We start from the raw sequence: 14219 nt of genomic DNA on the forward strand, positions 1-14219 counted from the left end.
ATTGTAGTTACTGCTTTTCCGCTTCGAAATATTTTGCATAAACATGAACTGTCAAGAAGATTAGCAAAATGGGCTATAGAACTAAGTGAATACGAAATCATTTATCAACCCAGGACCGCTATAAAATCTCAAGTACTAGCTGATTTTGTGGCTGATTTTAGTCAGGGGATGCATTTAGAAGCAGAAAAAGAATTACAAGTTTTTAATGGTGCAAACCCGGGGACTTGGGTTTTATTCACTGATGGATATCTAATATAAAAGGAGCAGGTCTGGGTATAATTCTCATACCATCTACGGGTGAAATTATTAGGCAAGCTATAAAATGTCATTCTATAACTAACAATGAAGCAGAATACGAAGCTGTAATTGCAGGTTTGGAATTGGCAAGAGAACTCGGCATAACACATATTATAATCAAGAGTGGTTCTCAACTCGTGGTCAATCAAATGCTGGGGACTTATACAGCCAGGGAAACTCGAATGCAAGAATATCTCGAAAAGGTATGGGAACTAATTAAGCAATTCCAAACTTGGAAGGTAATGCAGATCCCAAGAGATGAGAATGTGGAGGCAGATGCTTTAGCTAATCTCGCATCTGCAGCTGACGTAGCAAACAACGCAAATGCTTCAGTCATACATTTATTTCATTCCGTTCTCGAACCTGATAAGAATGAGGTAAATTTTAATCATCTAACATGGGATTGGAGAAACGAAATTATTGCTTTTTTACAGCACGGAACTGTGCCTATTGACAAAGGGAAGGCTCATGCGCTTCGCAAAAAAGCCGCTCGATATTGTTTGTATCAAGGAAATCTTTATCGAAAGATGTTCGGTGGACCACTAGCACGGTGTATCGGACCCTCTCAAACAGAATATGTGATGAGGGAAGTGCACAAGGACATTGTGGAAATCACACAGGGGAAGGTCGCTGGTAAGAACGTTGATTCGAGCAAGATATTATTGTCCTAAGATGGAAGACGAGGCAAACAGTTTCGTGTCCAAATGTGATAAATGTCAAAGATACGGCAATAATATGCACAGACCAGCTGAGTTACTACACCCTGTTATAGCCCCGTGGCCCTTTATGAAATGGGGAATGGATATCGTAGGTCCACTTCCACAAGCAAAAGGTCAGGTAAAGTTTCTACTTGTACTCACAGATTATTTCACTAAATGGGTAGAAGCAGGAGCATTTAAACAGGTACGAGAGAAGGAAGTTAAAGACTTCATATGGCGAAATATAATATGCCGCTTTGGAGCACCAAAGGAGATCGTGTGTGACAATGGACCACAATTCATAGGAGCTCAAATCACAGAATTTCTTCAAAGTTGGCAGATTAAAAGGATAACGTCTACGCCATACCATCCAGTGGGTAATGGACAAGCGGAATCCACTAACAAAGTCATTATCAACAACTTGAAGAAGAGGTTACAGGATTCAAAAGGTAATTGGCCTGAGGTATTACCTGGAGTATTATGGGCTTATCGTACAACGACAAAAACAAGCACTGGAGAAACACCATTTTCAATGGTTTATGGTGCGGAAGCCTTAATTCCAGTTGAAATAGGTGAACCAAGCACACGGTACGATCGGGCAACGGAGGAATCTAATGATGAAGAGATGCGGGTCAACCTTGATTTGCTTGAAGGAAGAAGAGAAGTTGCATTGATAAGAATGGTAGCACAAAAGCAAGTAATTGAACGATATTACAATAGGAAAGCACGCCTCAGATTTTTCAAAATTGGGGACTTCGTGCTTAAAAAGGTGTTCCAATCTGCAAAGGTTGCTAATTCAGGAAAGCTAAGTCCAACGTGGGAAGGACCATACAAAGTTCGTGACATTACGGGAAAAGGAGCATACGAGTTGGAGACAATGGACGGCAAAGTTTTACCCTCACATTGGAATGTCGTCCATTTAAAGAGATATTACTTCTGAGAAAGTACCCACGGTCAGGTATCGCCATGTTAAAATTTTTCTTTTGAATTATTAATGACTTTAGATGCTAGGCAAAAACCCTAACTCGTGCCAAATGATGAGTCACAACCTACAAGGCAAAATGGAGTATTCTAAAATTCCCAGCCCAGGGTTACAATTAATCTGATGGAAATACACACGAGTTAGGCAGTCTTCATCTATAATCGCACCTCCGAGTCCCGTATATTTTTCTGTTTTAGGAAAAGGGCCAAATTGAAAGAAATAAACAAGTGCTCGAGGCTTCATACTTCACCGCTCAAATACTTGGGGGACTACATATTATACACAGATATGTGTAGAAAAACATATACGAATATCGAACAAAAGTCGGCCACAAAGAGACAAGTGTTGAGAAAAAGTTACGAAGTCTTCAGCATTCATGAGAACAACAGAGTCATCTCTCAAACTCATAAACGAAGTCACCTCTCAAACCCTTCCTAATATATAAAGATAGGGTCATGACTATGTACTGTAACAGGTTATGAAGAAAAACCTTGTTTATTTTATGTTATGTACAAATCTGTTACAAGAAAAACAGTTACGAGAAAGTTGTAGATGTATTTTAATACATGTAATAGTCAAAAACTTGTTAAAGTTCATGAATAAAAACTTGTCAAAGTTGTTTCATACAAAACATGTGTATTCCTATTTCTTTCATCGTATTATAACACCATTATGAAGTTGAGACGTCTTCTTCATTAAGTGTCGATAAAATAAAAGGGCCCTCTTTTATAAGCCTCATGTTGATAATCCATGAGAAGAATCATAAAGCATTTTCAAAGGATAAAAATGCTAAGCTATTCTATAAGTCCTAGATAAGTAGGCAAGAATAGAATATACAGAAGTACCGATAAAACTTCTTAATATAAAAGACTAAGTCAGCAAAATATTTGTTTTTTACAAATGCCCCATTATGATAACTGGGGACTTCATCAAAAGATTCCTTAAAGTTGTCAAGGGATAACACCACCAATAAATAAATAAAAAACAATAAAGTTTGAAATACATTCAACTAGTCACTAAAGGGGTTGGAACATCAGAAGTTGCAATCTCATTTTCTGGGGCAGTCACAGGCACGGTAACAACTTCTGAGGGAGCAGTAATAGGAGCGATTTCAATTGGGCCTGGAATGTTAAAATCACCGAGGGAAGCAAGAGTCACGGGAGCTTCAGCTTCCATGGACTGTGTCATAGAAGTTTCACCCTCGGGAGCCGGAATTGCAACTCAAATTGCCGCAGTAGCCACTTCTTCATTTAAAAGCTCTTCTTCCCCAGGAGTTCCAAGTGTAGGAGAAGGAGTATCAACTGGTTGTTGGCTTTTTTCAATAGTGTCTAAAACTTTGGCTAATTCAGATTGCAAATCAAAGTTTTCTTGAGTAGCTTCCATCAAAGCATCACAGCGAGATTTTAGAAAAGCCCAACTTACCTCTATGTTGAAGTTCTCCTCAAGAAGTCCATACTCCCTTTCCCACATAGCAAGATCGTTCTTCAATATCTGGTGTTCAGCTAAGTGGGAGTCAAGGGAAGCTTCAAGGGAGGCATGAGAACTCTTCAAAGCACATATCTCGTCAGAGGAGATCCTTAAGTCAGCCTGAGCTTGAGTCAAGCTTTGCACTAACTCCCCCGCATATTCTTCTTTCTTCTTCACAAGTGCTTTAAGCTCTCTGATTTCTTCACTGGCCTTTGATAATTGCTTTGAAAATGAGCACTCCAAAAGCTCCTTATCTTTTTCAAATTGGCTTGAAGAAGCCTTGGCAATTGCTAGCTCAGAAGTCAAACCACGCTTTTGCTGCTCCAGGTGATTTCTACTTTCTTGCAACTCCTCTATGGTCCCCTGAGCATTCTCAAACTGCTCCTTCCAGTTTGCTGCCTCAAGCTGGGTTTCATTGGCTATTCTTCTAGCCTCAGAGATAGCCTTCGCAGACTCTCGATCCTTCTTTTCTAGAGTGGAGATTCTTCCCGTTAACTCAGTAGTAATAAGATTAGCCTACAAGGGAAAGGCATCAAATATGAGAATATAGAGAGATATAAAAAAACTTGTAAGTTAAAAAGAGAAGTACCTTCAAGGTAGAATGAACTATGTCATTCATCAGAGTCAAGCAACTGTGGCTCTCTATCTTCTTCTTCTCAATATCTCCGATTAGAGGCTTGAGCCAAACATCAGCTGCACCAGTCTTTTTCAAAAGGCTATGATTGGCAGGAACTTCAAGGGTAACACTTCTCATAGCCATACCTCTGCGGCTAGAACCTGCCTCTGTATGCTGAACAGAGGAAAGGGGAACAATGGAAGGAGGAGTAGTAGAAGAGGTAAAAACAATGGGAGTTATGGGAATCAAAGCAGGGACAGTATGAGCAGATATGGGAACCAAAACAGGTAAGGAAACAGGAGTCGATAAAATAGGAAAAGAAATACTCATGGTTGTCAAAGGAATAGAAGAAATGGGAATAGAAGAGAAGGGAGTTTCATCAAGAATTGGTCCAAACTCTCCACTCTCAAAACCACTAACAAAGAGACGTCGAATTGATTCATTAGAGCCTCTTGGGGTGGTATCCTCATCAGAAAGGATTTGAACAGGCTCGGAGATAGAGGCTCGAGCAGGAGGATCTTCAACTTCATCTCTATCAATGACGCGTCTCCTGGCTCTTGGCCTAGCTGTCAAAGAGGTATTCTCTTCTTCTTCATTCTCAGAACTTTCTTCTACAACTTTTCTCTTTGACAGCGTGGCCCGAGTCTTTTCCAAATCAAGAGAAGCGGTTGAAGACGCTCGAATGGCAACGGCTACCTCAGCTGTCATACCCCTGATACCAAATCCTGATAAAAAGAGGGATAAAGAATTCAATATACGTCAAAGCATAAGGAAATACATACCATTGGTCTTCACTTTCCAGCCATTCAAAAGAGAAATTGATTTCCAAGTTCTCGCCTCCATAGGCGCAATCTTCAAAATTGAATCTACCCAATCACAGAAGTTAGGAACGTGTTCCACATCTCCCATGGTTGCTACAAAAAGCCAAAAAGAGACTAGATTAGAAGAGAAATCAAAATTCTTAAAAATAGGTACGGTAAGAAAAAGAAAAACTTACGTGCAAAATTCCACTTCTCAGGGAAGGGAATGTTTGTTTCACCCAACAAATCTACCGTACGAACAGCAACGTAACGACAATACCACCCTCGATCCTTGTCATCTTCGGGGTTTACTAAAACCTTCTTGCTTCTTGCAGTCAAGGTAAAAACTCCATGTCGGAATAATTTGGGGTGGTATAGGTGAATAAGATGGGAAAAGGTAAAATCAACATTGGCTTTGGTAGACAAATACCTTAAGCAAGCCACAGTTCTCCAAACAAGAGGACCTACTTGTGCTAAGCAAATTTTGAAAAAGCGGCAAAATTCAAGTATAATTGGGTCAATGGCAGGGTTAAATCCCAAAGTAAAGGGATAAGTATAGACGAAGGAGAATCCAATTCTGAAGGAAGAAATTCTCTGGTTTGGGGTAGGAATCATCACACGAAGATTATCTCTCCAATTACAATCTTTTCTAACAGTGGGAATCACAAGTTCAGTTATTAAAGAGGGATAGGTGTCAGCTTTTTCTAAATTGTTAATTTGTTCTTAGAGAGATCTTCTATCATGACCAAAAGACAAATCATTGGGTACGATTTCTTCAACTAAAGGTTCCTGAGTAGGTTCAGAAAGTTCTTTACTTTTAGAAGTAGAACCAGATGAACTACCACGAGTGGATCCTAGGCTCAAGCTCCGAAGTCTACCTCCTCTGCCTCTCCTATGTCTTATGGGGGCATTGGGGAAGTGATCCAGAATTGGAATTTTTTTAGGGTTAGGGTTTAGAGATGACATTGTTGAAAAAGGATGAACTAAAGGGGAGAAAAAGCAAAGGTGAATAGTAAATTGCTTGTTGAAGATCTATGAAGAAGAAGACAAAAGAAAGAGGGTTAAATATGTTTATAAAGACAACCGTCGAACTTAGAAGTGTAATGATGGAAAGCCTATAATAAAGGAAACCATCACTTCGTGAATAGTAGGAATGAAGAAACCTTGAAAAAAGGACGCAGAGTTGCAGAACCAATCAGAAAGTGACATATATGCAAAGCATTAATTAGAAGGGACAATTGAAGCATCAATACTGTCATGGTATTAATTACGGCAAAAATTTCCTTTTAATAAAGATCCACTTCCCAGATATTTAATTGATAAATAAATGGAAAGTGGGGGGACTATCTGTATTGGGAAAAAACTGAATTTACATTGAAGGTGACATGGCATGACACGTGGACTGGTCAAATGGTCAAAATATGATGATCAGTTAAGAGGCACGAGTGACAACAGATACGGGGAAAGGAAAGTTAAATAGGTACGAGAGGCAATTTGAATAATACACGCTCCGTACCTATTTAGGTCATTTAAAGCCAAGAGGTCAAAAGGCATTGAAGACATGGATATGATGATGAAAAGGAGTTCAAATTCAATATTAATACCCAATACGTTAGAAAATTGGTATTAAATAGGAATGATTGTGTAACGTCTTATTTAATATCATTTATTGCTCATAATTGTCTCATTAAGACAAAAGGCATAACACCTTCTCCTAGAATCAACTATAAAAGGAGAAGGACTCAACATCTGTAAGGACACGAAATACGATTGAGATCTTACTGAAATACAAAACTATTTACTGCTTTACCATCATTCTCAAAAATATTTTATTTTCGTCTCCTGATTATCAGTAACCCGAATTTCTTTCTAGCTTTGACCAAAGACTCAGATTTTTGGTTAAACAATAAACCTATTTTGTATCAATTAAAAATCATTGAATTATGTGCTAAAGTTTTTAAAAAATACAACAAACTAGAAAGTCTAATTTCAGCATAGCAATGATTAAAAACAAATTCAACTTGTCATAAGCATATTTGAAACTATAGACAATTTAAAAAATTAATTTGACTTTCTGGTGAGTTGTATCTTTTAGAAATTAACGCATCAGTAATTAACTAATTTTAATGATATAAAAAATAGTTTTGTGACTTTATTGATACAACGGATACACTCTACTGACTTTAATAATATAAAAAATAATTTTATGACATTACAGATGTCCAAGTAAAAATCACTCACTTTAATGATACAAAAATAATTTTGTGATGTTACAGTTACACCAAGTAAAATTCACTATACTTTAATGATACCAAAAAAAAATTGTGACTTTATTAGTATAACAGGTATGACCACGTATAAAATTAATTCTAATATAACATATTACTCAACTTCGAAGTCATAAACATACTTACTTAACATAAACAGACTAGAAGGAGAGAGAAGTTAGTGTAAGAATAAATAGTCTAATTAATCCTACTATTTTTGGAAGTAGTATTAACCAATTACTTCGGTTTTCTTTACATCTATTTATACCCTTCTTTTCTTTAGGGTATTCTGCGGCTCCGATTCCGACAAAAAAATTTATTCGTTTGTCTGTAAAAAATCTCATCTTTCTGATTATCTTCTGTTCTAAATTTGCTGCTTGATTTGAATTCTTCTAGCCTGAACAGTTCGAATTCTGTATGCTTCTAGACTAGAGTCCTGTTTGAGGAAATTTGAGTTTGACAGTGTTTTTTGCAAGTATTAGTAGTATGAAACGTTTATGCAAATCGTCTGATAAAGGTGCAGTCGCGCTGCCTGAGGATATCATATTCGACATACTGCATCGTTTGCCTTCAAAATCTCTAGCAAGGTTTAAATGTGTATCTAAGTGTTGGCGAAAGTGCATTCCTCAACCAAATCTAATTGGTTTCTTTTATCAAGCTCGGGACACCCTTTTACGTTCGCAAATCCGTTTCTTCTCCTCGTCATTAGATGAATCTCCGTCTTCACGACTAGTGAATAATATTACTAGTTTGGAGGAGTCAGTCAAATTTCTTGGCAAGAAGAAGAGAGAGTATATTGTCGCATCATCCAATGGTTTTCTTCTTTTCGTCAATAACCCGCGGGTTTATTATGTTTATAATCCTGTCACGAGACAGCGTTTGGCTCTTCCTAAAACTAAAATCCGGATGAAGGACGCAGCTGTTGGTTTTTTTTGTAAGGTAGATGACCCTGCTAAAGATGTCGCCTCCTTTACTATAGTTCGCTATGCATTGCCTTCTGTTTGGGGTATAAATTTCACTAGTATAACAATTGAAAGTTTCTCTTCTGAGACTAATACGTGGACGGCCAATGATATAAATCTTGATGTACCTCTTACACTCTGCCCATCTTGGGATATAAAAACATCATCAGTTGGTGTCATAGATGGAGTATTCTGTTGGTTTGATCAACGACCACAGATCACTGTTTACGATAGTGTCCACAAGTGTCCCTGGGCTTTGGCATTGCCTGAATCTGAAGAGATTGTGGCCGGCCGAGACAGTTCATGTTTTCTTGGAATATCAGGTGGGGCTTTGTATTTGGCATTGAATGATAGATTTGGGTCACCTATCACTGTATGGTACCTCGAGAGCAATATTCGTAGTCGAGATGCAGTATGGGTTAGGAAGTATGTCGCTACTAGTACTATTGTAAAGTGTCCACAGGCTTTTGGACTTGCAAGCTTACATGTTATTGAGAAGCGAAACATGGTTATTCATCCTACTGTTCCGCACATCTTTTATTTTGTTGTAAGAGGTAAAGTTATTTCGTATGACTTGGAGAGGAATATTGCAGAACTTGTGTATGATTTTGGAGAACCTTGCTGGAAAACACGATGCTACACATTATTTTCTTATGAGTGGCATCAATGGCCACGTCTTCTGTAGACTGTCAAGTAGTGTTGGCTATTACTTGTTTTGTACTTCTTCTAATAACATTTGTTGAGTGTATTATTTACTTCGAACTTATTATAAATTAGCTTTTTTATGGGCTTCCTTCTTTTTATTTCGGCTAATTAAGTTAAATCCTTGATTTTATTCTTGATTCTATCCTATCTTGAGAAATTCAAATTAGACGAGAAGAAGACACTTGGACTTCTTTTCATCATTCCTACTAATTAAGGCAAAGTATAAAGTTGGATGGAGATAAACTAGTAGGAAGGAAATGAACATTATATTATTATTGTACAAACATCTCTCCATTCATGCTTTTTTATGTTTTTCATTAACCAAGGAGGAAGTTCCTTTGATATTTGCATCTGTGTAGGGAATTTATGTTTTGGTATAGTAGCAGTGGGCAGGGTTCCAGCGGCATTATGTCAAGATGTAGAGGTTCTATAAGAAGCAGAAGACTAATTCACAAAACTCGAGTTATAAATAGGGTGTCAAATGGGTGGGTTGGGTTAATTTGCCGGTCAAAATAGGCTAAGTCAATAAATGATAGAATTTTTACCTCCTATAGCGAAGGTTGATACCTTATTTATTTTAAATAAATACCCTTTTAAAAAATTATATTTCATAGCTACCTTTTGATTTTTTATAGCTAAATATATATTTATGATCACTTCCTACTCTTAAGCCATAAAATACGCATTGTATTATTTTTCTCTCTCATTCTTTTAGAGTTTTCTCCACCCTCTCTCTCTCAACTCCAGTCTTTCTCCATTAATACAACCACAATTCTCCCAAATACAGATCGAAATGGGAATGAGAAAGAAAAATTGTGGAAAGCATTGTAATGCCAGAAAATTGTTTGGTGCTCGGATCGAAACGTGGGGGTTCTAGGGTTCTGCGTCTTCCTCTTCTCTTCAGATTATATTACCAATCTGGAATTTAGAAACAAAACTCTATATAAATCCCCGTCTTCCTCTTCTCTTCGTCGTTCTAGGGTTCTACCCAATCTGGGGTTTTCCGTCCCAATCCACAAGCGCCATTCAAATTCAATTGTAAAGAATAGGTTTTTTGAAGCGCACGTGAGGGTATTATGGTAACAAAAAAGTGACTTTTCGAGTCAGAATTGCGGCCCTCTCGACGAGACGACATTAGGGTTGTTCTTGAACAAAGATGACGGAGTTTGGGGCTGAGCAACTTGAATTTTCTGTTAATATATTTCAATGTATCTCGTTGTATTTCCATGTGTTTCATTGTATTTTAATGTATCTCGTTGTATTCCATGTATTTCATTGTATTCACTATCTCGTTGTATTCCATGGATGTATTCATATATTTTTTATTAATTAATATAATTTATGTATTCAGATATATATATGTATTCAAATTGCTCTATTTTTGTTGTATTTATCGACTGGAAAAAATATTCAGCATATTTTATCTGAAGATTGCTATGTTTTTGGGGTGTTTTTCGGTTGAGAATCTTTTTTTATAACTGGAAATACAAATTTTGTGTGTTATAATTGAGTTTGTTGAGTTATATTAGGAGTCTATTATGTTAATTGATTCACTTTCCGTTTAAAAATAACTGTAATCCCCTATTTCACGCCGTGAATACTGTCGAATACAAAAATCTGCCTATTTCACGCCTAGAAATGTTATTGTATTCATGAATACAGTAGCTTAAATACATCGAATACACTCTAAAAAACCTGAAAACATAGTTATAGGAAGTAATATAGTAAATGGTAGCTACAACTAGCTAATAACCACTAAAACATAGTGGTTTCTGAAAGATTTATCCGCTCAAAAGTTAAGATGGGCTGCGTCAAGATGGGCTAAATAGGTCATAGCCCAACCCCGCCAAACTCTTACCGAGCTTTAATTAATTTGTATTTTTTATGAATTAGTTAATTATCAAATAAGATTTTTTTAATGGTCATATGTAATATATCAAACAAAAAAAAATTATTTTAAAGATATTTTTGTAAAGTTACTCATAGATTAATTTGGGCTAAAAATCAGTCAACTTTAAATTTGTTGAGATGAGCTGTATCAAAATGGGGTGAAGTGAATAAATGGGCGGGTCCAACCTTAACGTTGGGGTCAAATTGCCACCCCTGAGTGACATGATCATCGTCATGCCAATAGCGTAATAGAGCAGGCTAATATGTAGAAGGAAAGCTGTCGCAATAGTCTCTAAAGAAAGAGAGACTTTTGTTTTAAAGGAAAACTGAAAATTACATATTTTAATGAAGGCAGAGTAAGAGATTTGATATGGATATCAATAATTCATGGAAGTGGAGTCCCGGATGATTTCGATTATTGGCACTCCTGCAATTGCTTGGCCTGTGATTTTACTGATCCAAATGGAAGCTAAGGTACTTGTAATTATTTCTATAGGTAGTCTAGTTTTGTAACGTTGCTCACCTTTGTCTCTGTCATTACGTAGATTATCGTTTCTGTAGTAGTATCATAACTTAAAAAGGAAGCTGCCACTAAATTTTTTGCCTCGAACACTCAAAATCTGGTTTTTATTCCGTACTTACTGTAATTACTATATAAGCCTAGAAAACATATTTTTCTTCTAATACCGGTAAATCTAGAATTATTACACTAGTATATAAATATTACTATTACACTATATATAAATTTATAGTACTAGTACTAGTATTTAGTTCTTTATTTAATATTAATGCTAATAATTTTTCTGTCATTTATTATTATAACCTTGTAATTTTTTATTATTATTTTAACATTGAATACATACAAGGCCTGAACCAAAATGCTTCCGCAAGGCCTGACGCTAATTCGCTAAAAGATGACGATAACAACGACATATACAATATACTACTATTAAATTGGGAAATCTCTCGTAATAAATCTCCTCGGAATAAGTGGGGCCCGCTTCAGAGATCAGTCAATGCCGCCAGGAACTTGGGGCGTACGCTTTGACTTTCACCGGCTGCTCCTTGTTCAGGTTATAAGACTTCCGTCAAGGAGCTCCCTTAGCTTCATTTTCTTGTTCATTCTACTGTTATGTTCAACCCATTTTCTTATTCTATTCTTAAATAACGCCCTCATGTTATGAGATAAATCTAATCAGCTGCTCAGTTGTCGGTCCTATAGTCTGTGGCCAAGATTTTCTTTTTTTGTCAAAAGTATTTTTTTTTTTTTTCAAAAGCACTTTTGGCCAAAAATTGAGGTGTTTGGCCAAGCTTTTGGAAGGAAAAAAAGTGTTTTTGAGGAGAAGCAGAAACAGTTTTGGAGAAGCAGAAAAAAATAGCTTCTCTCCAAAAGCACTTTTGAGAAAAATACACTTAGAAGCAGTTTTTTAAAGCTTGGCCAAACACTAATTGCTGCTCAAAAGTGTTTTTCAAACTAATTAGTCAAACACAAACTGCTTCTCAACAAAAGTACTTTTGAAAAAAATACTTTTGAAAAAAAATACTTCTCAAAATAAGCTGATTTTTGCACCTTGGCCAAACGGGCTACTAGACTGCTAGTTCAATAACCTACTCTTTTCCTTTATTTTTACTTTTCTATTACACTAAATATATATTTTTTCCTTTTACTTATCCACTATACTAAATCAAGAAAAAGACAATCTTTTTTTTCATTTACCGTTATCATTAATTATTCATCCTCCAAGACATTTGAAAATGCTATCATCATTATGAGTAAAATTATAAAAACATATACTTCAATAAAAAATTTCTTAAAAGGAGTGCAAAATCAAGATGGGCAACTAAAAATGAATGGAGGGAGTACTTCTTACTAGGAGTGCATAAAGAAAACCGACAAACCACACCAAATCGATAATTCGAGTCAAATCGAAAAAAAAAACCCGACTATGGTTTGGTTTGATTTGGTTTGGTGTTAGAAAAAAAAACTCGACTATAATTAGTTTGGTTTGGTTTTAACTAAAAAAAGTCAAACCGAAACCAAACCAACCCGACATTACATGTATACAAATTTTAAAAATATTTTATACATAAAAATAATTATTACAATGTAATTTATAAATATAATTTAAACTCTTTAATAGTTCTCTCTTTTAATGTATTATTTCAAGCTTGGACTTAGAACTTTTGAATGGTCAAATATGTTTTATAGCCCATAAAAGTTAGTAAATCAAATAAAGCTCAAAGCAACAAAATCAAATTAATAATAATGCTAACAAAAAAATTCAATTCAATACTAGAAGTGACAATAGTATTTGATATTTTTTTTTTTTAGTTTTGTATTGATTTAGATAGTGAAAATGCATAACTCACTTTTAATATCATTTAGTCATGTAATTAATACTTAGTAATTATTAGTCGTACTTATTTTAACATGACTTAGTACTTTTAGACTATGTTTATTTTTATTATGGCTTATTAATTAGCAGTACTTATCTTATGCAATTTGTTGAGTATTTTAGTATAATTATGACTCATCTCCTATTATTTTATTAAGTAACATGTTATATCGTTTTATCCTACTAGGACCTAAGAAATATTAGAGTACAAATTATAAATTTTATGCTATGAAGATTTTGTTGGAAAAAAACCCGAAAACCCCGAGAAAAATCGTGATTGAAAAATAAGACTTTTGTTGGTTTGGTTTGGTTTGGTTTATAAATTTAAAAATCCGAAACAATTGGTTTGATTTGGTAATTGAAAAATTCGAACCAACGCGGCCTATATAACACCCCTACTTCTTACTATCTCCAATCCACTTTAATTGATTTTTTGGATGTTTTCACACATATTAAGGAATCCACCTTTTAACATTATTAATAATGAAATTGACCGTATTAACCTTAATTTGTTCATTGAAAATACAACAAATGCCCGTATGCTCTTTACTCCAAGGACAACTTTGGAAAAAAGAAGTTAATTCCTTCTTGATATTTGAAAAAATCAAATATTGTGGACTAAAAAAAAAACAAAAAATCAATTAAAACGGACCGAAAGGAGTAATTTTTTCCCCTTACCATAGGAATTTGTTTAAGTTTATGAAAAACAATTACTTAAATCAATAGCATAAGAAGAAACTTTGACAAGACAATGACATAATTAATACCGGATTCTAATTACTGAATTAAATGTTAAGAAAAAATTCACATTTTGCTAAGGCATAGATCAAATAAAATGATTTTAAAAAAAACGTTATCTAACTTGCTCTCTAAGATAATTTATAAAAAGGAATAATGGGAGAGTCAAAATTCGAGAATAGTCACAAATGAAAATAGTAGAGTAGGAATTTTAGTCAAAATCTCGACAAGGAAAGTGACATTTCTTTTTTCCATGTGTAAATACAAGAGTGGAGGAGGTGACCACAGTTTGGATACTTCACCCTTGGACGGATAATGTCAAGGTGTTCCCTCGTAAGTAACCCCCACCACTCTTTCAAAAGAATACAATATATTACTACTATATTTTACAAAAGATAGAA

The 14219-nt window shown here is 35.3% G+C and overlaps 1 protein-coding gene across 1 annotated transcript; it reads left to right on the plus strand.

Moving 5' to 3' along the window:
* The first annotated feature begins 7613 nt into the window (after positions 1-7613).
* Positions 7614-8774, plus strand: LOC104224724 (F-box protein At5g03970-like). Its single transcript, XM_009776413.1, has one exon. The coding sequence runs from the start codon at positions 7614-7616 to the stop codon at positions 8772-8774; it is 1161 nt and encodes a 386-aa protein (XP_009774715.1).
* Positions 8775-14219: the final 5445 nt, after the last annotated feature.

Source organism: Nicotiana sylvestris, chromosome 1, assembly GCF_000393655.2.
Source record: "Nicotiana sylvestris chromosome 1, ASM39365v2, whole genome shotgun sequence".
In the NCBI taxonomy this organism is placed as follows: domain Eukaryota; kingdom Viridiplantae; phylum Streptophyta; class Magnoliopsida; order Solanales; family Solanaceae; genus Nicotiana; species Nicotiana sylvestris.